The sequence below is a fragment of the Drosophila tropicalis genome, unplaced genomic scaffold (genome assembly GCF_018151085.1).
Source record: "Drosophila tropicalis isolate 14030-0801.00 unplaced genomic scaffold, ASM1815108v1 contig_878, whole genome shotgun sequence".
Taxonomy (NCBI): domain Eukaryota; kingdom Metazoa; phylum Arthropoda; class Insecta; order Diptera; family Drosophilidae; genus Drosophila; species Drosophila tropicalis.
In genome coordinates, this window is record NW_027173374.1 from 9,764,534 (window position 1) to 9,792,133 (window position 27,600).

Below are 27,600 nucleotides of genomic sequence, written 5' to 3' on the forward strand. Positions count from 1 at the left end.
GCACGCTTAGACGGACGGCATTAAAGTAGAAGACGGGTTTGCTTTGGCTTTGGAAGCGTTTCGGTTTTTGGGTATCGGTCGGCTTCGGATTCGTCTGGGTTGATCGGTTTGAGCTTCATTGCATTCGTGGGCCAAGCCATCGAATAGGCCTTTGATTGATGGACAGTTGCCGATGCAGTCTCGGTCAGTGCAGTCGCAGCGGCAACATAAAAATCTAACTTCAGTGGACAATCAAACAAAATAAGCCATAAAATATCATAACGAACACAAATCATAATAATAATAATAATAACAAACAAACAAAACGAAAGTGCAATCAAATATTTTTCATTTTTAATACATTTTTACGGACCTTTTGGCCTCCAAAAAGGATTTTTATAGCTGTCCGCGTCTAAAAGGGCTCAAAAAACAAAAACCCTCAAATAACATAAACGAAATATATGTATATATACAAATATATATAGAAACAAGTTCAATTTCGCTTTCAAAATGCTTATCGGGTTCGAGTTGTGTGCGGAGTTCGCGTTGTCCTCAATCCCTCAATGTAGTGGTAGGAAGTAGTCATCGTCATTGTCGACATTGTCGTCGTGTGCCTTGGCTTCATAAATTATACAAGAGCCGCATTTTGTGAACGACTTGCAAATAAATAAGCATTTACGCTGCTTTTTTTTATATTTTATTATTGCGCTCCAGTGTGCGACTGTGCTAGTGTGTGTGTGTGTGTCGAGTGTGTGCGAGGGTATCCTCAATTCTCTGCGGTGTGTGTGAGTTTTGGGTGAGTTCCTTGGAAATCGCTCCCATGTGGCGCAAAAGGCAAAAAGTATAAAGATAAAAAGAAAGAGAGAGAGAGAAAGAAACAAGCAGCTCTTCACTTTTATACCTAATATCATTTCTTGCATATAATCATATTTTTGAGCGGAGTTTGCTTTGATTTGTGTATGTGTAAGTGTGTGTGTATTGTGTGCCGAAATAAAATTATCAACAAATCAAATACGATTAACAATCAACAACAGCAACAACAACAAAATCGACCAGCAATAAACATATAAAAATATAATTTATATTTATTATTATCAAAAGGTAAGTCATTTCTCAAGAACATTGAACTTTAAAGTTGATGGAGGGGGGGAAAAGTGCATTGACATTTAAACATATTAATAGCATAAGCAGATTGCATTATGCAAATGTGAAAAGCATGCCCCAGCATCCTGATGCACATCCTTAGCCAAACCACCCTCTCTCGAATGCCCCTCGTCAATTTCAACGAGCCATATAATTAGAGCATCTCCAGTCTTGGCATTAGTTGCTCTCGTAGTGTTTGGTTCAACCGGCTCTCGGGTGTCTCTAACTGGCTCTAATGAATATATAAGTGCCACTAATAGTTTTCGCACTTCCTGTTGTTAGAGCACGAGTTGCCACAAGCCCAAGTCAGCTCATCAAATTGCACTCAGTACAGTTTTGAAGAGTTAAACAACAACTGCAACAGCCAACCTTCATAATGATGATGATGATGATGACAATATTTAATTACGAAACAGTCACAACGATAACCTAACTGTCAGACATTTTGTTGTTGTTGTTGTTGCTGTTATTCTTCTTCATGGTTCTATATGTATTTTGCTGTTGGTCTCTTGGTTTGGCCCAAAGTTCCGTGGGCCGTTGTTGGACAAGTCAATTGCCCTGTCTCTATCTCCATAGCCAGCATCGCCGCCGTTGTCATCATAGTCTGTCGTCGTCGTCGTCGTCGTCGCTGTTGTCAACGTCAACGTCGCCATCGTTGTCATAATAATTTTATTTGCTTTCCCACACAAAAACCGGCATAAAATGTTTATATATTTTTGCACCATTTATTCAACTCTAATGTAGAGAAAGAGCATATTAGACAACAAATCTTAATATAGGTATTCTAATAAGAAACAGAAGAATTCTAGTTGTGTCTGTGAAATGCGGCCAAAGCGATTCAAAATTCCAAGTTAAAACTTTAAGTAAATGGAACATAAAATTGAAATTCATTTATCTTCTTTCTATGCAAAGTAATGAGCATTAATGGAGGTCATGTGATTCTAATTGAGTTGGCCAAATTCCAACGAATGAGTAGCATTTGGGTCGTTCAATTTCTATGTGTTGTTTGTTCACATTTCATTTTTGCTTCTGGCGCAAATTTGCCTCATTTTATCGGGCACTTTTGCATGTTGACTTTTTATTTGCACCTCTAAAAATGAAGAGAGAAAAAAATAACATTTCCTGTACAACTATTTTGTGCAGCGGATGTAGCCAAGACTGGCCCCATCATATACATATACCCAGACATACACATACAGATAGATAAGCATCATTGGTCCAACCAACTAACTGAGCGAGCTGCTCAGTCATGACTTGCGCAAATAAATAGAATTTGAAGTAAGAAAAGGAAAAAAAATTAAGTACAAGCGTAAAATGCTTTCAAAGAATTTTCCGCCTGGGGCCGCTACTTCCTCATTTGCTTATCAGGAAAATGCCAGGGACGATGAGCGTAAAAACATGCCGGCTGTCTGCGCTTGATTTCACTCACGCAGAATCATCAAGTTTTAATTAGTTGTAATTTGTAATTTGTAAATTCAACGTCAAACGCAACAAAAACCAAATAAAAAAGTAACAAGAACCACGGCAGTCAGAAGTTGTCTCTTTTTGGTCTTTGAAGCTGCCGCTTGTGGCTGTTGCCGTTGTCGTTGCTGTTGCTGATGTCTGATGATTATGATGTTGCCGCTGTGACTGTCGCTTTGCTGTTGGCCCCAGCTGACAGATTGCTGATAAAGCAAAGTCAAAACCAAATAAGCGGATGGTTGGTTAACCCCCCTGTTACCCCAAATCGCTTAAGCTATGTGTCGCGGTTGTCATTTCTGCTTTTTGGGTGGGTAAGCCAATCCATCAGCCAGTGGCAAACGGGAACAACAGCAGCTGTCAGCGGTAGGATATATGTACACCCTTATGGAAGGATTGCCCTCTGTTTATCTAAGGGCTAGCCCCATCTCATCTCATTACCCCATTCAATTTGTTTGTGGAATCCAATTGACCAACAAAGTATGGCTTTTACAAATGATCCTTTGATGCTTTGGCTTTCTGATTGTGAAATTGAATCATTCTGGCATTTGGTCAACAATTTCAACTGTATGCCATTAATTTGTCGACTTTCAGGAGAATCGCTTTAATTTTCCAGTTTGTTTTGTTTTTAATTAGCAACTTAAAGTAAATAGAGATGAAATAAAAACTCATCGCAAAGTTTACGATCTAATTTTATGGCTGTTGCAAAAATTTATAGACATTTTTACTTTTTATTACACATTTGGCTCATGTGACACACAGAGAGACCACTTGGTGAAACTATTCTAACAAGCTCTATAAATCCCATCCACAGTCAAAAGGCACTTAATTAATTTCTGCAAAAAGAAAATAAGATAAAAACCTAGCAGAAAACTTTAAGAACAAAAGGGCCCGTGGTTGCTTTGCCAACAGACTAACCAACCAACCAGTTAGTTATTGTCCCCGGGTTCTAGCCCACATTTCCAATTTGACGCAACAAAAAGCGAAAGAAGCAACAACAACAATAAAGTAATGTCATACATAGAACAACAAAATCAGAGCTTCAAAGACCATGGACAACAGTAAAACTAACTGCAAATTTTGCAGCCAGGCAACTAGCAAAAACTAAGAAAAAACAAACCTAGAGAAAGAAATAGAAGAAAAGTAGAAGCTTGCACCAGTTTCCCAACAGCAAATGTTGTAAGTTGGAACAGTTACCTGGGCGCTAAACAAAAAAAAAAAAAAAAAGACAAAAACAACAAGCACCAGCAGGAGGGATACACATGAAGGGGGGGAAAAATTGGATGAAAAAAAATCAAACCAAGTGAAGCGAGAGATGCTGTTGCTATTGCAGTTACTGCTGCTTTTGAGAGGCTTTAGAAAGTATCTAAAGAAGGAGCCACACACACACACACTTACACACACAGACACATATAGAAGGTAAACCCGTTGCCTATGCTTTGCGTGATGCAATTGCTGGAGCGCCAAAAGATTGAAAGCAAACGACAGCCACGTAACTAGAACACTTGACGATGTTGATGTGAAGAGATGTTTCTTCAACAATTTCCAATTAAAGCTGCTGCTGCCATCGGGAGTTGCAACTTGCCAGTTGGGAGTTGCAAGTTGGTAGTCGACTCGAGTTGAGTTGGGGAATTGCAATGTCTTTAGTCTCGCGCTTATGTATGTGTCGCTTGCGCAATCATTCGATGGGTTGGTAAGAGGGGTGGCCGGGGTTTTAGCCTAGCCTTTAGTGATTCTTATGTAAGAATCGGGCGACAACAGGAAGCCATCTGTAATGGCCTTAAAATACACACTTTATGCTCTCCCTCTTCTGTGTCCAGCATTGCTTTTGTCCCTCAATTAGAGTTTGGGTTAATTGCAGTGACGCATAGCTGATCATTACACTTTGCCGTGCCCAGTTCTTTGGCTCGGAAGCTAACGGCTCACCAACTCTAGGTTCGGCTAGGTGACTCTTTGCTTCCAAAGCTAATTGATCATTAAGTCTATTTCCGCAGTGAGATGGCAAGAAGGTTCTCTCTCATTCTAGTGGTTCGTCCACCAAGTAAGTCATAAAGTGCCAACATTTTTTATTCTTTATTTTATTTATAACAAGAACAGCAATAACAACAAAATGCTTAGCATGGTGCACGCGATCTAACTAGCCAACAAAACAACAAAAAACAAAAACTAAAAAAATCTACGGGACCTCCAAAGAAATTCCCAGTTTTCTGTTTCTTTTTGGGTTGGGCTCCTATATAGGATTTTATGTGCGTTTTGGAGAACATCGACAGTCGAAATAGTTTAATGGTTTTTGAAAGCCAACCGACAGAATGAGAGAATAAGAATGGGTATGAGAATGGAGAATGGAGCATGGACAGGCAGGCTATAAAAGAAAATATGTGCTACATGCAGGAAAAGAAAAACGAAAAACACAAGAATTGGGTGAAATCGATTTGTATATGTAGATGGCATATGTAGTTCTTTATTATGCTGGCTCATGAAAAGCGAGAGAAACAAAAAGGCGAACAATCGATGCATAGGTGGATATATGGAGTATACTGCGAGCTGGCATGAGTATGAGGCAGAGATCTGTTGATTGATCATTAGGGGAGAGAGAGAGACGAAATGAGGCTAATGTTAATGCGGGCAAGTACCAATTCTAAAGAGAGGGAAAGGCCATTGCATATGAAAATCGATTTTAATAATAGATTCTAAAACTACACAAAGACATGTACATATGTGGTTTGGGTTTCTCAAACATTTGACTGACCCACTCTCTGGCCAATGCTTCTGATGCTCTGGGGAGGGGCAAAAACACCTCCTATTCTCCCCTTAGCCTAGAGTTCAATAATTTGGGTTGCACTTGTGTCTGATTTCAGTGTTCTTTACTGCGTTGGCGTTGGCGTTGAGTGAAGTTGAAGTCAAAAGTCTGTCAGTCAGTCTATTTTGATGCATTCTTCTGGCTGCCTCCTTTCCATTTTTGGTTAGAGTTCTTGTAAACGAAAATAAAACAGACGAAACAAACCCATTTTTGAGTTGGCTGCTGCTGCTGCTGTTGTTTTTCTTTTAGCTGATTCTTTTGTTTACTCGTTTTCAAACACATTTGGGGTTTTTTGTCTTCTCTTTTGTGTGTTGTGTGTTCCAAGAAAAAAGTTGGCTACCTCAGCTGCTGCATAGAACAAGCGATCTTAATTTACGTTAGCTTGTTAACTGGAACTACCGTTAGATGGCTGCCTCCTATTGCCTCCTCTTTCACTCTTTAAGCAAGTAAGTATTGCATTGGAAATGAATGGAGAGCATGTGGGAGGGGGCAGGGTGGGAGGTGGGAAATTTGGGTCTAGTCTGATATTTTGTGTTGTGCAACCTTTTTTGGTCATTTACAACGCCTCTGCGCCATTGTGACTGCGGTTCGAGGGCGCGTGAAAATGCCAATATCAGCTTCGGGTCGATGCCAAAAGAAAAGAGACCAAACCTCTCTTGGCTATGGTCCATTTCGTATATCTGAGCGTGGTAATCAACATTTTGTGGTCAACTCGGGTGCACAGGAAGAAAAAGTAACAAAAAGTGCTATTGGTTTCGCATGCTTTATTGCCAATTGGAAAGTAGAAAGAAGCTCCACAACAACAACAACAAAAAAAAAACCAAAAATAAACCTAGAAAAAAACAGCCTTTCATAGAAGAAGAAAACCCAGAAGCCCATTCTGGCCAAGCTGAAGTTTAGTGTTAGAATGTTTTATGTTCTATTGTCTGCGTTAACTGTAATTGGCAAGGAGTGAAAGAGAAAGAGCGAGAGAGTGAGGAGAAAGAGTTGAAGTTGCTATGCAAAAGCCATAAATATGAACAACAAAAGCGCAGTTAAGTAATAAATTCTGAATGTCAGTTTGAAGGAAAATTGATTAAATAACTTCTACGAGCCAAACTAAACACCTAACACAACAAGCAGTTAGCATCATTAAAGTGTCTTAATTGCAATCTTCCGCCATGCGAATGCCGGTCTAATAATCCACGAGCTAATCTCTGTGTAGTCTAGACAGCTCTAGAGCTTCAATCATCCATCAAACCCTTCCCAATTGAATGCCAATGCCATAATTTATACATACCAAAAGTTTTTGCTTCATTTCTGTTTTGTTTTATCAACGTGGAATACCGTCATCTTAACTCAGTCAAGTCGATCAATTAGGCATTTCAACACATGTTGTTTACAGTTCTAATTCTGGCAGCATTTCATTTAAATGCCTTGCTGTCTGAGGCTCTAATCACTGGGCAGGGACCCATGAGATAGTAATAGATGGGAAGAGAGGGGGATAGACGGAGAGTGCGAGGGGCGTAAAATATTTTTAAACATGCCCCTGCGCTTAATGATTTCCTGTTAAATTATGCGGCATTGACTTTTAACTAAATGAAAATGTTCTTCTTTTGTTTTTTCAGTTTGATTTTGTGTGTGTGTTTTTTTTATGGCCTAGCAAGTGAATGCAATGCGGGAATGGCCTGATCGTAAATTCAATTCCACAAAAGAAACACACAGAAAACACACATCGAGAACAAAGAATCGAAAAAGTTCGAATTTTTGATTGATGAAATTGATTTCGTGAAGTCAGGCAGTCCCACTAACCCACAAAGACTTGGCGAATAACCCAAAAATATATCCAAACTGACCAACCACAAAAATGTATGGACTAATCAATAATATTTCTGCTATTCAAAAACTCATTAAGAGAGCGAAAATCACACTAATGGCCAATCCACAGAAAATTCCCAGAAAAAAAAAAAAATGAAAAATAAAAGCAATCTCTTTTGGCCACTTTCGCTTGAGGCCAACTGGCGCGAGATGCGAAATGAAAAGTGTAAAATAACCAATTTGTCCAGAAAAAGGGCAACCGAAATGCAGCCAAAATCAATTAGCACTTTCCAGAAAAGGAGAAGGAGTGACAGAAACGGAGAGAAAGAGAGGAACAACAACACAAACTAGTCAAGAACAAGTCGTGTTTTATGATTAATGATGTGCTCCGATCCACAGGGTAGTTAGGAAAAATAAACACATGACAGCACACATCAAGAGAAGTCAGAATCGGACATGGGGTGGGGCTGGGGGGGTGTGAGTTCTCTGTATCCAGTTATCTGTTAGACAGATTTGATTTATTTACCCTGCCCACCCACGAGCAGCAGCAAAAACAGCAACAGCAGCCACAACCATTTCTTAAGTTTATATATATGTATATAGATATTTGTATTTTTTTTTACGACTCGCAGTATAAATTCAAATTAGCAATCAGCAAAATAACATAAAAACAAAAATAAACCACAAGCAGAAACCGAAATTGATTTCAAAATGAACATATACTAAAAATGGAGAAATGTTTCTTTAATTGACTCTAAAGAAGTAAATTTCGCCTAATGATGGCCAACGATTTGGCTTAGATTATAGAATAAAGTTTGTTTCTTTTAAAAAGTTCTTTCTTTTCTTTTAACATCAAGATTTTAATGGCAATATATTGGGTAAAGTTTCTTGAAAGAGATCAAGACTGGGATCGGTTAGGAAGATCTGATTCAGACTAAAGCAGAGAGAATTAGCCATTATTCCATAACAATTTGCTTCACTTTAATGCCAAGTAAACTACATTAAGTTAGTTTAATTCTCAAAATGACTAAGATAATTAATATATTTCGTTCGTTTGCTTATTCAAACTAGTATACACAATTTATAGATATTAGAGACTAATGTTGTTTACCTATAACTCAATCAAATTTAAATAAGTTTATGTACTTTAGTTAAAAATTCGCTTACCTTACTTTACTTGATATATTAATTGAAGTAATTTGCAATTTTTTATTAACATTTATTTACTTTTTGTTCATCTAAAAGGGAATCTTAAGTGTTATTTAATTAATCTCTGCCATTAGCTAACTCTCCGATCATTAGAGGACCTTTAATTGGTCCTCAGTTCATTGACCCACGCCCTTAGCCAACTCTAAATTTAGCACAGAATTGTTGTAAAGTATTAGGTAGTTGTTCTTACTTGGTTAAAGACCATTTTTAAACATCATTTACTAATGAATATTAATTGTAGCATCATTTGTGGTCACGAGAATTTCATTTTAATATTTATGATTGGACATTTGTCCAAATTGGTTGGCTAAAAGTAAAGAAGCTTCAAAGCGTTTTAGCTGACCCATAAGACACTAGAATCTCATCTCATCATGGTCTTAATAATAGTGTAAGATTGACCCGCATTTTTTTATTCGCCATGCTCGTGCCTACAGACGCTTAACCTTGACATCAACGGTGACGGTGAATCCAATTCGAAGTGGTTGTCTCCTCTTCCAACCGTTAAAGCCAAAAGTGCGGCCATTCGTTGCGGCTTGCCGTTAGATTTCGAGTCATAAAAAGTTTTTCTGTTTTTGCGCAACTTTTGCTGCTTATTTTTTCCTCTTCTCTTCTGTTGTTGTTGTTGTTGCAGGGTTTTTTTTTTGTGATTCGCTTAGACAATTGGCTTGGCATGACTCAAAACCCGAAAACGAAAAAATATATATTGCAAAATCTTCTCTTTTTGCTTGGAAAGAAAAGTGCGGCATTTTTTTTATGATTTTGTTTGTTTCGTTTTGGCTTCTTCTGTTCGGCTGGTTGGTGGTTGTGAGCAGATGGTGGTGCTGATGGTGTCGGAGTTAAAGCAATTTTATAGTGAGCTCTGTGCCTTAGCACGTGATGCTATTTTTATTGCAGAACAATGAAAGAAATCGTAAATTGCTGCTGCTCAGTTTTCTGGAACCATGGAATATAGTCAAGTCATGTGTGGGTATAATAAACCGGAACTGGTGGCAAACGAAAGGAGTCACCCGCACACATAATTATTGTAATGGCAATTGCCCAGGACACTTGGCTTGATTCCCACAGGCGAATGAGAATGGCATACCATCAATTAATCGTACCTACTTTCTCAACGTTTTTAAAAATGTATGTCAATTGGTCAATTTCCGCAGTGGAGGCCAATTAAATGTCATTTACCTTTACGGCCAACCCAATTGGCCCAATTGCCATTAGCCAAAGCAAATCATTTTAAATATTTATAATGTCAATTGTGCCAAGTAACTCCTACTCCGTCAGTCGATACACACACACACACACACACTCAAGTCGAGCGAAACTCATCAGACAAATTGCACCGGGGGGCATTTTAATTAGGTAAATTTTCATTTGGTTTTCATAAATGCAGACATGCACGAAATTAGCAAAATTATATCACATATCCCCGCTAGCTAACTAATGACAGTTCAATCAACCCGTTAGCGAATAGTTTGTCAATGCACAAATATTACGTATACGCCAGCTAGACTAAGGCAATGCAATGGATGATTGTGTACGAGTATTTTGGCTAGCCGGGCCATTGTTGTGTCAACGATAACCAAAAAAGCAAACAAACATGATGACAACGTCGACAGAGACGGCGACGGAAACGACAGCAGCTCCAACACCTTTGGAGTGGCAATTTGTTGTGGCGGTTGTCGCTGATGGAAAACCAGCCTGCTCCGGTTTGGCGACAGGCATACTGTTGGGACTCTACTTATATGGCAGGCAAACATGTTTCTTTACAGGGTATTTGTTTTTTCTTGGGGGAGGTCCATTTTTTTTTTTTGAAAATTCAAACTATCTAGAATATTTAAAGAATCCTTTAATGACCTTTTGTTTCTAGATTCTTGAAACGTTTAAAGTTTAAACGTTCTTGTTAATTGTTTATCTAAACGTGATCATTTCAATCCAAGGTAAATACAATTCGAATACTTAATTGAATGCCATTTTCTGTTTGTTATTTCAAACGTATGACTCAAGCAATCAATTGTTGGTAGCAGCGGCAACAGCAACAACAACACCAAGTGCCGTCATACTTGAGGCCAAAATCAGCCATCGAGTATCTTAAGAATGACTTAACAGCTTGCAAGAAAACTTTGCCAATGACCGAGAGCAAGAGTAACAACAATGAAAGAGTTGCTAATAGCTGGCAACAATTGCGTGAAGCTTTTAGACGTGTTGCATTGCAGTTCCGGCCAACTTGAGCTCAGCAATATTACATATGTATAACAATGATACTCACACTTATATTCATATTTGTGTATAGTAAGTATCGTATTTTTTAAGGAGCACTCGATTTCACGTCGCGCTTCAAATGTGTCAAATGCAAGCGAGTGAAATATCAGTAATTTGAATCGCTTGCACAATTTTCCATTTTCCAATTTATATTGTGCAATAAAAAAAGAAGAAAAAAATAAAAACCTATTCGTTGGCCATAAATTGTTACAACAACTGTCGTTTTGCATACAAGCCAAATCCATACACACATACATATGTATGTATGTATATACGTTGTGTATATTTGGACCATAGTTGGAGGATAGATGCAAATGCCACAATAGTCCAACATCTGACAACAACTCAAACAAAATGCCAATTTTCATTGCGTTTATTGAGTGAGCAATGAATTTTCTAGTGGATAAAATTGATCTATATATGCACATTGGATGGGGCAATTGATTAATAATCTTTTTGCACAAAGCAAACCCAAAAACAAATGAGAGAAACCAGAAAAAAAACGTATTAATAATGGTTGCATATATCCATTGTGTAAACGAGATTGCAAGTAAAGGCAATCGAATGATATGAATGACGAGTATACGTAATCATGTATCTCCTTTGGGTATCTAAGTAGTTGTTTTTTTGTTAATCAATAATAATTGACTTCTTTCTCTTAAACATGAGCAATTACTAGGCAATCTTTATTTTAGATTCAATCTACCTCATCATTAAGGATTGGCTGTATGGGCAGATGGTATCCCTAAAGTTACTGTGAAGTGTTTGGATATGATGTTTGAGTTTCTTAAAAAGAAATGCTTTTGTGACTACCATAAGATAAGCCAAACGTCTATGATAATTTGAAATAGCTTCCAATTCGCTAGACTTGCTTATGATATCATATGTATATGTATGTACCTAAGTAATTATGTCTTTTCCATGTATATTTTGTGTTTAATAATAGAATCAAGAAAGGTATTCAATTTAATATACTCAAATCGGACAGACAATCCCTTCCTCCCTCCCTCTCATTCATTCTGTGTCTCTAATTAGACACACAAAATAAATTAAATTAACAGCATGACCAAAAAGTGAGCCCACGGATAATAAAAATTTAAGAAACAAAGAGTTGAGCTTATATTGTAAGTGGCGAAGATTAAATACCCTTACATATACAAACATTAGATTGGTGAAGCTCTTATCTGTCTTAATTTATATATTCTCTTGACAATATATGTATATCTAAAAATGAAAGAGATTTTCCCAAAGGAAGCAAAATGTTAGTTAAATAAAGTAAAGCAAGAAATTTTTAATTTTTTTATAGTGTATACAAATTGATGTAAGAAGGAACACAACATAATTGCTACCATGACCAGAAATGTTTAATTTGTTTATTTTTGGCTTGTCGTTTGTTCGTTGTTGTTGTTGTTGTTGTTTTTTATTTCAGCATAGTTTATTAGCGCTTCGAAAAGCAGCAGCGGCAAAAAAATATTGATTGATCTACCAGGTCTGGCTTCAATCAGAAGAGTGTGTGTATTTGTGTAATGAACAAGCCGGAAAAATGAAACATACTCGAACAACCGAAAAACAACAACAGCAACAACAAACGTCAATGGCAGCCACAACGGAGTACTCGATAGTGCGTTGAAGACCCGTTGGTTTGTTCGCTTTGTTGGTTGTTTGTTGGTTTTTAGCTTTGGTTTTGGGTTTTGGTTTTCATTATGATGCCGCTCTGTTGGTACGGCTGTCTTTACATTTTAATGATACAATTTAAAATCAACGCAGACTCATGATTTTGCATATTTCGAGCATTAAACTTACCCGCCTGGCGCTGCTTCTGCTGGGCGCATAATTCAGGCACGGTTTTCAGTTTTTAACAACAATCAATGCTCGGGCTGTTGGCCGCCTGCTGTGATTTGACCAAAAACAAAAAAGAAGGAGAAAAAAAAATAAAAATTACTGACGGACCTCAACTCGACTCTGTCGGTGGTTGATGGGTTGCCGGGTTGCCTCTGGCTTTGCCATTGCCTTTGCCTTTGCCTTTCCCGTTGCCGTTGGCATTGTCGATGCCCTGAGCTGCCAAAGCTATCAAATAAATAACCACGAGACCCGCAGTGAAAGAATGGCATGGCAAACGTTTTCGCGTTGCCCTCTAATGCTGCTGCTGCTGATGGGTGTGGTCCACCCTAGAACTAGAGAGAGAATCCAGCTACCATAGAAACCTAAGGGAGGAAGACAGGGACAGAGAGAAGGGGAGAAACATTTTTGCCTAAATGGCGAGGCATTACTTTTAATTAAAAGCAACGCCAGCAATGCACATGACTTGAACTTGAACTCAAATATACCCGGACCCAAGATACAACGGACACGACCACCACTGTGTCTAATTCAAGAGAGTTGAAGGCTGATGCTATATGAGGATTGGAGTCGGTGTCGGAGTTGGAGCTGGAGTTGAGCACATGATTACCCATAAGCTGACATTGGCATTGCTCTTGCCATTTGCCTCTGTACCACAGTTCGTTGCACAGAGCGTCACAGTTTGACTTTAATCAGTTTGCCACAGCAACGAAGAAACAGCTCTCAGACATTTGATGTTAATTTGCAGCAAGACACATTGAACATACGCAGTGTTGTCCGTCTTCAGTCTCTTGCCCCCCAACCCACCCCCTTTACAATCAGTCTGGGTAATTACATGAAACCAAACTTGTAGCCTAGCAAATTTACAAGCCATACACACACACACACACACACACACACACACACACGAAGAGTAAGTAAAAAAGAGATGGAGATACATTTATTAATTTTTAATCGTGTTTGCATTAATTAGCTTTATCGAAAAAAAAATGTTTCGTAGGTGTGAATAAAAAGAACTGTAAGATGTAAAGCTGAGGAGGAAGACAGAAAAACAAAACTAGTTTTATCTAGTCATACAAGAAATGTGTACATATTCCAACTGCGTTATTAATTGATTGCATGAGAGTGTGTGTGTGTGTGTGAGTTGAAATTAACAGGTATTCATATTCCCTGGTTACTTCTTTGGCCCACGCCCAATACCAATGGCAATTCCAACGAATGATTAGCATAAAGCACGTGCGCCGATCAACCTGGCCACGCCGTCTCGCCTCCTAACTCATTCATATGCCCAAACTGTAGCGAGCTACCTGTTGGCCATTCCATACTACCATTCTACTAACTACTTCGTGTCAGTCACAGGTGCGTACACAAAACGCCCCCCAAAACGGCACTCTTTGGCTCTTTGATGGTGATTTCTCATGCAATATGCGCTGCTGCAATCCATAGAACTTCTGCTTTTCATTCAATTTTTCTGTTGCATTTGCGAATAAGTTGCTTAGTTGCTCAGTGTTTGTGTTTGTTTGTCTCTGTGTGCCATTTGATTTATGCCCCACAGTCATGGACATGAATCACAACCAAAAATAAAATAAAATAAATGCTTTCATTACAACATAAAGGCTAATTTGATACCCAGTTTCAAGACAAATATTTGAGGGCTAAAACTAATTCTAAGACTTTTAAACTAATGAAGCTTAACTGAGTATAAGTGAGTTTTGAACTACTTTGGACTTTGTTAATGACCTTTCAGTCCAATATGTACGGCTATGATCCGTAAGATTTTTATAGGGTATCAATTGTATGCAATGCTGACATTTCTGGTGCAAGATTCCAAAGCAAATGAAGTCACTAGCTCTATAGCTCGGAGCTATGAAGCTGAAATTGAAGTTGCATTGTCTAACTGTAGATTTATGAGCATGCAATGGTGGCCACTTTTATGGTACCGATTCCCACTCCACTTGGCAATTTTGCTGGAATTCGTTCCAACGTGTTTGTGTGTTGTGGTCTGTCCATTTCACGCTTAGCCAAATTGCCAACTTGACCGGCAAAGATACAAACCAAAAGCAAAAATGTACCAAAAAAGAAAAATCTAACATTAAAAATCAAGCAAAATACAAAATAATAAAAATGTGGGCACAAATGTGCATGTGTGTGTGTGTTTGTGCGTTTGTGTGTTATGGAGAGTGTGCAAGTATATCGAGGTTTGTGTGTTACTTTGTGAACATAAAATTGTATTTAATGCACAATTCCGGACACACAATTTGTTGTTAATGAATGCAATGTAAGCGCAACGCTTGGCTCACTCTCATATCGCTTCGGTCTGGGCTGAACTGGTCTGGTTTCTGGTTGCCACAGATTTTCAGTAAAAATTGCGCCCACAAATGAGGTCAGGCAGGCGCACAATGCGCCCGTTATTTGGTTGCAGCCAGCCGCCTCACGTGTCGACTTGTGAAAGTAAATGCCGCCCACTCTACACCTGAATCCGCCGACTATCCCCACCATCTAGACTGTGCTGGCAATTTCGTGTGAGTCTGCAACTAACCTTCACATAAATTATTCCCATCAACAGCTGCAGCCAGGCAAAGCCAGAGCCAGGCAGTTTAAGACATCGTGATAAGCGGCAAAGATACTTATCTGGATAGAAAATTACATGAGGCAACGCCTATGGAGCGGCAGCACTAGCAACCGAAATGGAGTTCAAAGTGAATCCCTGCATGCAACATGTTGTTGCAGAAATGAGGTGTTGAAACGGTTGTTTAGCCAATCATTCATACGCCCCGTAGAACGTGACATGGAAATTCCAAGTCAACCTTGATTGCGACTTGTACAAAAAATATATGTCAATATGCAAGGCAAAAATTAAATATAATACAAAGATTTGAGGTTTATCTCTACACGGAGGATTAATGAGGCATGAATAATTTCATTTTAATTGGCTGCCATAAAATCAATTTAAATGTACACATTGCTCGCATGGACTTTAGCTAAATCTCTAAGCCAAGCCCATATTTCTATAGGCCGGCCAAGTACTCCTCGGTATCTGTATCTACGTGTACTGGCAATCATTTCGATAACACTTGAATACAAAATGAGGGTCATTAATTTTACAACCAACCAACAACCGTCCAGAAGTCACAGTCGCAGTCCTCACTTGAGTTCGAGTTCGATTTCGAGTTTTCAGGCTTATCTGTTCGTCAGTTTGCCAGTCATTCAGTCAGTCAGTCAGCCAGTCAATCATAACCCGTTTTGGCTGTTACCTTGGCGTACAAATCAAACTTGCTATCGCTGCAAGTAGATCTTTAGGACCCATAAAAAACGGCACACCAAACGCCTACTCCTCTACTCGTCAACTTCATCTACCTCTACTTGGCAACGAAAATATTGTCAAGCTTTTTTTGCTCTGGAGGCTCTTGGGAGTAAATGGCCGCAATTTTAATTGCTATGCATTTCCATTTGAACTTGCCAGTCGTGGACATTGTTCCAACTATTTTATTTCTTTCTTTTCTTTCCTTTTATTTCATTTTTTTGGGGTCATGTTAGACTAATCAAAGACTGGCTAAATCACGCCCACAGCCATTTATCAGCTTCAGTCACAGAGGCTGCCGGCTTTTATTAAAAATCTGACTTTTTCTTTATTTCATCTACTCCTGGACTATGGCAAACGTGAGCCAGTGGTTTATGGCGACTTAATAAGGCTATGGACCGCAATTCGCCTGTTGCCTGTTGCCCATTGCCCGTTTCATGTTGCCACATCGGTGTCTCAGCTGCTAATGGCCAACCAAGAGACGGACTAAGTGAGAAAGAGAGAGTACATTAGGCCCAACAGCTACACGGCATTTCGAAAAGCTTACGGAGGGATATGAATGTGGCAGTATGGGCATGATAAACAACCGAAGCGTTTTAAACGGCTTCATTAATCTTATTCAGCTCTATGCTTGTCTATTAAACCTTGTAATGCCATGAAAGACATTGGGTCCTGCGCCAGTGGCTGATTCTGTTTCTGCTTCTACTGTTGCTCTGGCGATGATGCTGATGATGATGATGAGCAGCTGCGGCAATTGCAATCAGCGGACTGAGGCTGAAAATGTACTACCTGTCAGCTTCATGTCATTCCGGCATTTTATGAGCTGTTGCTGGAATCTTCCGACTGCCATTGCCATTGCCACTGCCACTGCCAAATGGCATGTCCAGAATAAGAGAGACAAAAGGCGGCTGCTGCTGTCATTTTCAACAGTTTCAATACATTCCCAGTTTTCCCGCTGAATAAGTTAAAGATGTCTTTACAGAAGAATGTAGAATATAAAAAAATTAATAGTAAAAGTAATTTAATAGATGAAGTATATTGTAAAGGTAAAAGAACAGAATAATGCAGCAAAAGAATCATAATAACATATGGAATCTCTGAATCTTATGCCAATTTAATTTTAGTCATTAAAATATTTTAAGTTTTCTAAATTAGTTTTGGGATAACAAAGAGATAAACCATATCGATATAGGTAAGGTAAGGTCTCCAGCAATCATAGAAAACGTTCTAATTTGAAAAGTTGAATTTTAACTACTATTCAATGAACCTTTTCGTTTTCCTCATCATTATCCTATGTTATTATCATAGGTACATATGACAAATTTCATGTCTTATCATTTCATAATGAATTTGTTTTGTCAGTCAATAAATTATGAATATCACGCTCCACCTCAAAACTGTAGAGGCTACAGACAGCAGCATCCGCAATAGTAACAACAACAACAACATGCAGCATCATAATCAGGAACAGTGGTAAAAAAGAATGTTGTCCCCCCCAGTCTATCATTGATGTTCTCGCAGTCGTCTGTGGATGCTGTTGCTATGTTTTATCATGCTACACGTTGATTTAGTGGCCCGCAGTTTGTTTAGTTATTAGCTTTTGCCCTTTTTGCCTAGAACAAATTGCATTTTGATTTATATGGCTCGAAGTGAGTTTATCTTCTACAGCCAAAGGAAAACTAGACACGCGACTGGCAGGCAGGAAACGAGCGACAAGCCGCCCACATCAAGAAGCCCATGATGATGATGATGATGATTTGTGTCGCCTTTTTTTCGGGGGGGTTGAGGTGAAGGAAATTACATCGAAAAGGCAATATCCTGGCCACATCAAAGGGCATTAAAAATTCAAATAGGTAATTAAGTAAAACGCATAAACCACAAAAGTAAGGCACCGAGACTCAGTCGGTTATTTACACACCAAGGCAGCATCAAGTTCTCAGTGTGTCAATCAATTTGCCCCCCGGACAGAAAGTGCAGCGCACAGACCAAAGTGTATTAAATAAACCGCAAAGCGAACACTTAACTCAAACACATGGCACATGGGGCACAGAAGGAAGGCATCGAAGGCGGAAGGCACAGAAGGCGGCAGCCCCGACGGAAGGGCCAACGACTTGAGCGCTACAAACAAACACAATTTGTAATTGAGTCGTTGCTGCCAGACGAGATTCAGGCCCAGTCCCAGTGCCAGAGCTCAAACCCAGACCGAGCTCATTATGGCAGAGCTGAACACAAATCGTTGAACCGCAACAGGAGCGAAACGAAAATCAACCGGCTGTAAATATTTGGTCGCCCCAGTCCTCGGTGTTGCTCTAGATTTCATTTTTCGCACACTTTTTTCCTCTATTTGTTTCCCCGTTTTGGTTTTTTTTTTCGGTTTTGGCCCAGCCATTAACAACGTTTTGGGCAATGTTGCTGGTGCATTTCTCATTAGGATTGCAAAATGTTGCTGACATTGTCTGCTGACCCGATTCCCTATGGACATCAATTTGTCGTGCCGCAAGCGATTTCCGTGGCATAGTAAAACAATCGAGCAATTGACCAACAACTACTCGGAAGTGTCTAACTGTTTTAATAATTAAAGTCGCAGTTTTCTGTCTTTATTATAAATATGTTATTTGATTAAATTTATATAGGTTTTATTTTTTATGACGGCTTCACTTCAAATGCCAAAAGGGGGTCTCTGGTCTTATCAGACTGTCATCAATCTAAAAGAGACAACAAACAAGACCTAAAACAACTATGGAAACAAGCCCTTTGACAGTCGGCATGTGTCCAATTAAAACATTGCGCTAAGCCATCCGGCTGGTTTACCATTTCGTCGTCCATGACTCATAGAACTTTTTACTTTTTATTACGGAAAGTGAATAGGTAACTATCTGCCGGAAAAAGAACTTTCTCGCACACAAATTTATTCTCTTTTTGTATGCCTCATCATGGGAACATTGACAGAAATCATGTAGAAAGCATATAGCTATAGATATAAAAACATGATTGGGAAAGTAAAATTTAAAGAGAGCTTATTAGTTAGTCAGCTATTGAGTTGAAAAGAGTTTTACACTAAGAATTTCATCCATATAAAAATTCCATTCCATTCAGATCTAATCTACTTGACTTTTAGTTTAGGCTTTTAACTTTTATGGCCAAGTGTTTTGCGTTTTAGTATTTCTTTTCACATAACTCGACTTAATTGAGCGAATTTATTTAGTATTCTTCAATTATTTATTAGTTGTGCAGTGTAACATTTAATTTTCATTAGGCAACTGCAGCAAATATCGATTAATTGTTATTTGATTTTGTAACATTCGTGATTTATAAACCAATTGATTTATGGAAAACTGAAAATAACAACTGCATTGACTTGATAATAAATTGGTAGACAAAATGTTTTATGAATCAGACTTTTTGAAATCTTATCAGATTGTCTAATTGACGTAATTATTCTCAGAAATTTGTTACTTAACTGCTTAGTTTCAAGTTAAATACCATTCACAAGTTGGGCAACATCTGTTGACCTTTTATCAAATTTGCTTTTCACTTTATTAATTATGCAAATTAATTCAAATTCGATGACCCGCATTTGAGTTCTATGTTTTTGGTTCACTGAACCCCTTTACCCCACACTTCTCTCTCTCACTCTTTCTCTCTGTCGTTTTGTGGCTTCTTGGGAACAATAGAAATGGGTCAATAGAAAAATGAAACCTGTTGGGCATCATTGAAAACGTGCTTTCTGTTGATAAATTTGAATAATTTGCTTATTAATGTGCTAATGAGTCGAATTGCTGCAAACCATTTGACACTTTTGCCATGGCCAAAGTGTTTTATGGCATTGCCATTAAATGGACGCTAATGGTGGAATTCTTTTTCAGCCCTTGCCCCACCCACAAATTGGGCCAAAAGAACATTTCGAACATTTTATGATATGGTCTGCGAGTGTTTGGCCAGCAAAAGAGATAAAAGCCCATAAATACATACATACTTATATGCAAGGGCATCTCTCTGGGGAAGGGGGATTTAATGCAAGAAGGGTGGGGGGTAAGAGAGAAACAGGGAGTAAGTTATGGTCGTAAAACGCAGCTCCAATGGTTATGAAAGCAAAACGGAACATCAATTAGACCTTAGCAAGGCTTAATTGTGGTAATAGAAGAATATTACGCATACGCCTAGGTGGGAGCTTCATTTAAATTTAATCCATGGCAGAAAAGAAAGAGAGAAAGCAAGAGAAAAATGTAGAGAATCAAATAAAAAGAAGCGAAAAAGATTGTTGGATACAGTGAAATAAGTAAATTGGATTTGTCTCCGACCGTGTGAGCGGAAGATAGACAGGGAAGTAACTTTGCCTGATTGCCTCGTGGCCTGGGGAGGTCTCTTTGGTCGCCTCCTGGAGTTGGTGCTAAAAGCTGAAGAGGTGGAGCTGGTGGTGGTGCACCTTCAGCTGTTGCCTATCCATGTCCCCTCGTTTCTATAGCGTTTCTGCTACTTTTACAGCTCAGCTGACAATGTTGCCAATGCTGTACGGTAATTTTACATAAAAGCACATAAAGTGCAATGTTTGATCGTAAAACTTTTTTACGACATTTTTCCTGTGCGCATATATAAAAATGCCTTCTAGACTACTACGGCTACTGAGTTGAGTTGTGGCAAACAGCAGCCTGTTTTCGCCTCCTGCCATCCCTCCAGTGTATTTCTCTTTATCTGTCATGCTGCTTATATTATATATACATAGATATATGTATTTTTTTCTCTTTTTCTCTAACCATTTGGCGACGAGGCGAAATTGTTTGCTCATATAAAATTTGTAACACGTGTGCCATGAGGAACTGCCTGCTCTCACTCTCTATTCTTTTGGGTAGCCAAATTTATGTAACCCGAGTTTATTGTTTGCCAGCAAGTGAAACACTTTAGAGAATTGCCCAGCAAAAAAACACAAACAAAAATTACGCCTGCTAGGAACATAAATGTCGAATCGATGTCGCAGGTAAGGATGAAGGTAAATAGCTCATTTAAATAGAAAAACAAGTGATGGCAATCTGCTCTAGAAGAGGAATCTTGCTCACATAACGGTAGTTGCAGTTTCCGTTACCTTGAGGCAGTCTTTGGCTTTGGTCCTGGTCCTGGTCCAACCAGGCCACAACATTTAAGCACTCATAAAGTTAATGACATGAACAGAACCGCAGAAATGTAGATATGTAGACACCCACATTTGCCACAGTATGTTGCAAGTCTGAGTCGAGTCTGAGTCTGCGAGAGACGAAAATGCATTGTATCAGTTGCAAAAGGCAAATGCAACATCAGCTGCAACTGTCCTATTTAGCCGTCATCCTTTTCCATTCACAATTGTTGGTTCTCTTTCGTTTTTTCCTTCTTCTTCTTCTACTATTCGTTTTTGTTTGTTGCGACAGCCACTACTACCACTTACAACGGTATTCTTTCCCTATCGCCTGCCACCCCCATATCAGAGTCATTAAAAATAAAGTAATTTTCACGCATGTGCCATGCCGAATAGAAAATAAAATGCATTTTCCGCAACATGACGAATGAGTTGATTCTATTTTACAGTTTCACATGCTGCCTAGCCTCCCTTCAGGCCACAAGAATTCCAACTTCGCTTTTTCCAACATTTTCTTTTTCACCTTTTTTTTCCATTTTTATAAAAATAATGCACATAGGAAAAACGCGCAAGTCACAAATGCTGACAGGGTCAGGGGGTGGGACCATGTTTCGCCTTCGCGACCATGGGGCAACAACAACATGACACAGCATTACATTGACGCACTGATACCCTGCAAGAGGGTATACGAAAACGCAACAAAACTAATTGTTTGGTAAACAAATTTTCCGGAACTTTATCAACAAGTCTAAGATGTTAAATTTATTTATGATTATTTATCTTTGATTTGATTTATCAACATTTTGTCATTAATTATGCTAAGAACTTCATAGGGTAGCATGTCTACAGTCACGCCTCCATCACAGGCAGCCAAGTCAAGTTGTGCCACAGACGTGGCTGCTGCTGGTCGAGTCTCGCTGTCGTTCTCATTCTCGTGCTCTCGTCCCTCTTGTGCCGGGCAAATGCGACTGTGGCGCACTTTAAGCGAATTTTATTTGTCTGCAGCGTCAACCACTTGACAATCACTCACGTAGCAGTGCAGCGTGGCAAAAGGTAGGCAGAGGCTGCAGAGTCAAAGCCATATCCCAACATTCTGTTCACCCCCACATTCTCTCCTCATACATACTCCAGCTTCCAGTTATTCCCTTGGCGCTTGTCTGGGCTATGACTCGTGTGTGTTGTTGCTGCTGTTGTTGTTGTTGCCTGGTTTGGTGTTAACAAGTTCCCATGCAGCCGCTTAAATATTAACACACAGACGCATTCGCATACCGTGCCATGTCGACAGCAGCAGCAACGTCATCGTCGGCAACTGTAAATAAATACTCATACAGCACGGAAAGACTTGTGTGTCATTGCACTCGACGCACTGACGACAGTTTGTGGCACGGAGGTAAGGTGGGCGTGCCCGTCAACTGTAAGTGAAAATATTTGCCTTTGCCGGTATGTGGAGTGAAAAAAAACCGCTACAAAATCATTAAAATTGTCGAAATAGCAACGAGGCATAATTAACTGCATCTCAATCACACTCAATGTCATAGCCAGAGCAAAAGCGTCAATGCAATTAGGGAGAACAAGTTTGTGGCCCCTGCCAATGCTCATTACGTGCCGAAAAACTGACTGAAAGGAGAAGCAAATCAAACCCATGTCGGCCCGAAAGTGGGCGGCAAGGCACGCCGTCGACCGTGTTAATTGCTGCAACTGCCTGGAGATATACATACATGTCCCTCCTCTTGGCCATCGTCACGTAGCATTGCCATATTTTATTCACACTCACAGTCACACACACACACACAGTCACATATGAGCATCTGTGGTTTTCGATGCCCACCTACGAATGGTGCCCATGGGGGGGCATATGACTTTACAATAAACAGTGGGTTAACTTTTTATTATTGGAATACGTATACGCATTCATTTCTGATTACGTCTCTTCCTCTCTCAACACCTCATTAACTTCATTCCGGCAAATGTCACTGAATAAATCTCTCCCTCACTCTTTGCTGGATTCCATTTTCCAGCTCATTTGCGTCAGCTATGCCATAGTCAAATCAAACAAATAAAAAACGTGAATCAAAATCTCTTAACACATAAAACAAGACTCAAACTCAGACCTAAACTCAAAAAAACAGAACAGAGTCAACCAAAAAAATGCCAAAGATTCTGATACCTTCAATAACCTTACCTAATGCCAGAGAGCTGAAAGCACATTTAATCATCATTAAAGTTCGGGTCTGAGGTCTTCAAGCAGAGCCAACAGCAGGAGCAATCCTTCCGAGTTTCATATTCTTTCGCTCTACACTTCTCACTCATTCACCTTTTGGCCATTTGCACTTTTCGATGCTTTCACGTTTTTCATCATCATTACCCCAACAGCAGCAGCAGCGGCGGCATCATTGGCAGTGGCAGTGGCACCAGCAATATCGCACGCATATCGCAGGAACAACAACAAACATACAACCCAAGCAACGAACCAGCCAACCGTTTGCACCGAAAGTAATAAATAATTTCGTTTAGCCCAGAACGAGAGCAGAAAGCCAGAAAAAGCCTTGCCCCAAAACTCTCCTCAAACTTCTTGCCCAACTCTAATGCCAACGCCAGCATTCTGTTGCCAGATGTATGTGCTAAAAGTTTGTTTGCTTTTGGTTCAGTTTTTGGTGTTACTTCCGCAAACATAAAATTGCTATGAATAGGGCCGGATCGCCGGATGGATGGTGGGGAGCCCAACTCTCTTTCCACCCTTCCTTACCAGGCAACAACAAAATTGCGGGTATCCATATATTGAAATATGACAAAACGCTGTTTGAGACATTTTCAGTTATTGATACGAACGTCATCAAGAGTAAGAAAGCAAAATGAATGCAATAGGCTAACATTTTTCTTTTTTTCCTGGGTTGTTCAAGTTTACGACCAAAGAGGAGGCTATAGAGAGAGGCAGTGAGAGTTAGAGGGGTAACACAGCTCCTCAAATATTATTAATAAACCCTAAAAAAAAAGTAAAGAGCAAGTAGTAAAGTCTCTGAACGAAAATTGAAAGGAAAGTTTCGCCTGATAAATAGAAAAGACGTTTGCTTCTCACACAATCTTTGAGTATGTCAATGCCACACGCACTTTATCACAAATCAAGCCAAGTTTCTCTCACTCTCTACTATACATATATACATATACATACATATATATGTTTAAGGGGGCTGAATGTTTTGGGGGAGGGTGGTAGTGTGCCCTGAAATCACGCCTACTACTGCTAGCTCAGCTACTGACTGCTTTGTCCCTGTGATAAATTTGATGGAGGGAAAAAATTATGAGGGTGTCGCTGCTGGATGCTGATGATGTCCTGTAAACAAGCTCAGGCATAAAGATATAATGCCATAAATATGCCAAAGCGATAAATTTCCTCATGTGCTGATGGGGCGAAGGGGCTGCAAAGCCGCATCGGAAGGGGAACAGTGGAAAGTAATAGGCAGGAAAACGCTGCTCAAAAATCGATCAATGTCATATTTATAACTTGTATGTACATATATGGTCCCCCGTGACGAATACTACCCTAGAAGAACACATAGAAACTGATGTAAAAATGTTGCTGATGACCAATTCAAAGTGTTAGTCCCTTTTGCAGCCTATCAAATCACAAATATTTAAGTATCAGTCTTAATCAATCATTATTTATCCAAAGGAAAGTGTTTGATCTCACATTAAATGCAGTACTTTATATTTCTCATTCATAAGTCTGTAACTAAGCAACTACAGGTCTCGATATTATTTAGCAATATTTAGCTAGTTCTCCTTTGGTTCTGATCTCAATTAACCTTATAGGATTAGAATTTGAAAAATTCCAAATCATAAATCGTAATGTAGATTAACTTTGTGGAATTCTTAATGAAAACAAATATCTCATGAGTTCATATGCGTAGAATTATAAAAACGACTGCTACTCATGTGTGGCATGCATAGAGAAAAACAGAAAGAATTAACGTTAGAGTGGGAGGGAGTGATGGCAGACGCAATGAGTCTTGAGTTGAATGAACCTGCGTGGCTGCAATTAAAATAACATGTTGTTGTTGGTGTTGCCATTCCTCAAACTCATATATTTATACTCATTCATAGTGGCTGTCATTCACATGTGAAATATGCATTTTAATTGATGCAATTCACTGTTGTTATTGTTGTTGTTGTTGCCCACAGTTGACAGAGTGACCAAGTTAAAGACACATGTCTGACAGATGTCAGTCAACCTTGCCAATTCAGTCGACTTTCCATTAATTAGGCATAATATTTCATTACAGTAATGAGTAGAGTCTTAGACTATGTGAAATGCAAAGCAAACCAACGGCAACTAATGAAAGCCCAGACAAACAAGGCACAGAAACCAAACCACATTACACCAACAACACATGATGATAGTTGGGCATACGTAGTGAAATTTTCAGCTATGCAAAACATCAAACATCAAATGCATACATATCTGAAAACTGAAACGAAATGTGTGAAAAGTTAGCTGGCTTCATGCTGCTTGTTGGCTTTTGTTTTGTTTTTGGTTTTTCTTCCTTTTTTTTGCCGTTGCTTCTCATTATGCGAATGCACATTAATTATTTTGCAGATGCAGCCTAACCATAAAAACCAAACCAGATGTGTCTTAGGTTTTTATTATAGTAGTTTTTTGTCGTCCTCTATGCCATTGTCCACATTTGCATACAGTCAAATATGGTAGCTATATATTAGCGATCACGCACACATACACAGCTGAGAAAATCTAAACAGTTTTTGTAAGAGGCAACCATGGGCAATCCTTAGAGACTACATACATATATCTGATTGAAACCTAGATGAGCAATCTCTAGATTTAAGCATTCAAAAAGGTTTTCCAGCTTGTTTTAAAGCATTTATTCATTAACCTAACTTATGAAACTAAGTACCTAGATGATTTATGTAATTTCTTCTTTTCAGAAACATATTTAATCATAATAATCGACATTGATCTTCAAATTTAGTCTTTTATTTATAATCCTTTTAAAAATCTTAAATTCTTGCATTAATTAATGCTGCATAGGTATTATGAATCAAGTAGTTAAAGCCTGAGACTTAAAGTCGTGTCTCTCCCTATCTTTTTTTTTTTATTCTTTCTCTATATATGTAGAGAAACTCTAATGACATAATCTGCTTTTAGGCAACAAAACAGCACAGAAGCGCCCTTCAACTAATCCGCTTAAGTGACTTTTGTTGCTATTGCTGTTGTTGGTGTTTTGTTTTTGGAGTTGCTGCTGCTGCTGCTTCTTCCACTTTTACATCCACGTGCATATTAAAGTTATCACTGGCACAACAACCGCAATTATAAAATTATAATGATAATAACCAACTGGGGAGAGGTTTGAGTTGCTGACAGTTGGGCTGTCATTGCTGTCACAGTTGCTGATCTGCGAGACAGATAAACGCCAAAGCCAAAAGAGTTATTAAAACAAGGCCTAGTCAGAGCCACAGAGACAGAGACTAACTAACTCTCGCTGGGTTGTTGACTCCCCTCCTTCTGTATATATGTACATACATACATACATTCATAGTATTATATGTATACACCTTTCAACAAACCAGTTGCAGGTCGACTAATTGCAACAGATGCTGATAACAATGTAGAAAGAGGAGAAAAAGAAAAAAAATGTAGTCTCTAGCTATTTATTAATTATGTGTACACAATTTAATTGCCACTTTCTAACCGCAATTGAATCTTTTACTTTACTTACAGAAAATGTTAACCACATAGACAAGAGACGAATTAAGCGAAACGCAGCGAATCTAAACAAAAAAACGGCAACAAAATGAATTGTCTTTGCCGACCATCGCGGATTATGTCCGTGCGCATTAATTTGCTGGACGAGACCGACTTTATACACGAGATCAAGGTAAGTACTTGACTTTAGTGTGAACATTAGCTGACATAAGCTAGAAAAACAGAACTCTTTCCCCCTTTTCCCATTGAAAAAAAGTGTTGCATACTTTGCACGTGCCCGTGCTCGTACCCGTTCCGAGCACCCTCATCAATATTTAGTGCGGCAAAGCAACGACGCGGCGTCGGAGGCCCTGCTGTGACTTGGCAAACATGCAAAGTGTCATCACTCACACGTCCACACACCGCACAGATAATGTCCTGACATTCTCCTCTCTACTTCGGCTTTAAAACTGCTCACGTTTGCCAAATTAAATGGGTCGTCGTCAGTCCTCAGTCCTTAGTACTCAGTCGTCAGTAGCTCGTTGTCGCCTTTTGTGTCCTGTCTGTCTGGGTGTGTATGTGTGTGTCTCATGGCGTCGCTTGGGATTTTGTGCTGATTCTGCACGACATCCTCATAGTTGGCATCATTGTGCGGACAGATCAAATAAATTGTTGTGATTTTTGCTTCTTTTTTTTTGCCCCCCTCTCTATCTTCTCCACATAAGGCTATGGGTGGTCTCTGATTTCAGCAAAGCTTTGCAAAAGCAAACCAAGCAGGCAATATAAATAATATACACATGAAATTCTGCGCCTACGAGTAAGAGTTTTAATTGAATAGCACAATTTTTTTATTGCTGAATCTTAATAGTTGTCAATAACAACAATATATCAAATATGTATATATTAAAAGTTGCTTTTGAAACGAAAAGGAGTCGTTTAATTGGTTTCCATAATATTTACTTGAACTTTATCTTATCTTGGGTAACAGTAACTTAGAATTTTAATAAAGATTTTGA

The 27,600-nt window shown here is 39.0% G+C and overlaps 1 protein-coding gene across 1 annotated transcript in view; it reads left to right on the plus strand.

Annotated features, from left to right (window-relative positions):
* The window catches only part of LOC137584851 (uncharacterized), a 60,630-nt gene continuing 33,030 nt past the window's right edge, over positions 1-27,600 (plus strand). Inside the window, exons 1-2 of the mRNA XM_068300432.1 lie at positions 1-1,080; positions 26,621-26,777. Coding sequence (XP_068156533.1) covers positions 26,694-26,777 — 84 coding nt within the window. The 5' untranslated portion in view covers positions 1-1,080; positions 26,621-26,693. The remainder of the gene's footprint in view (positions 1,081-26,620; positions 26,778-27,600) is intronic.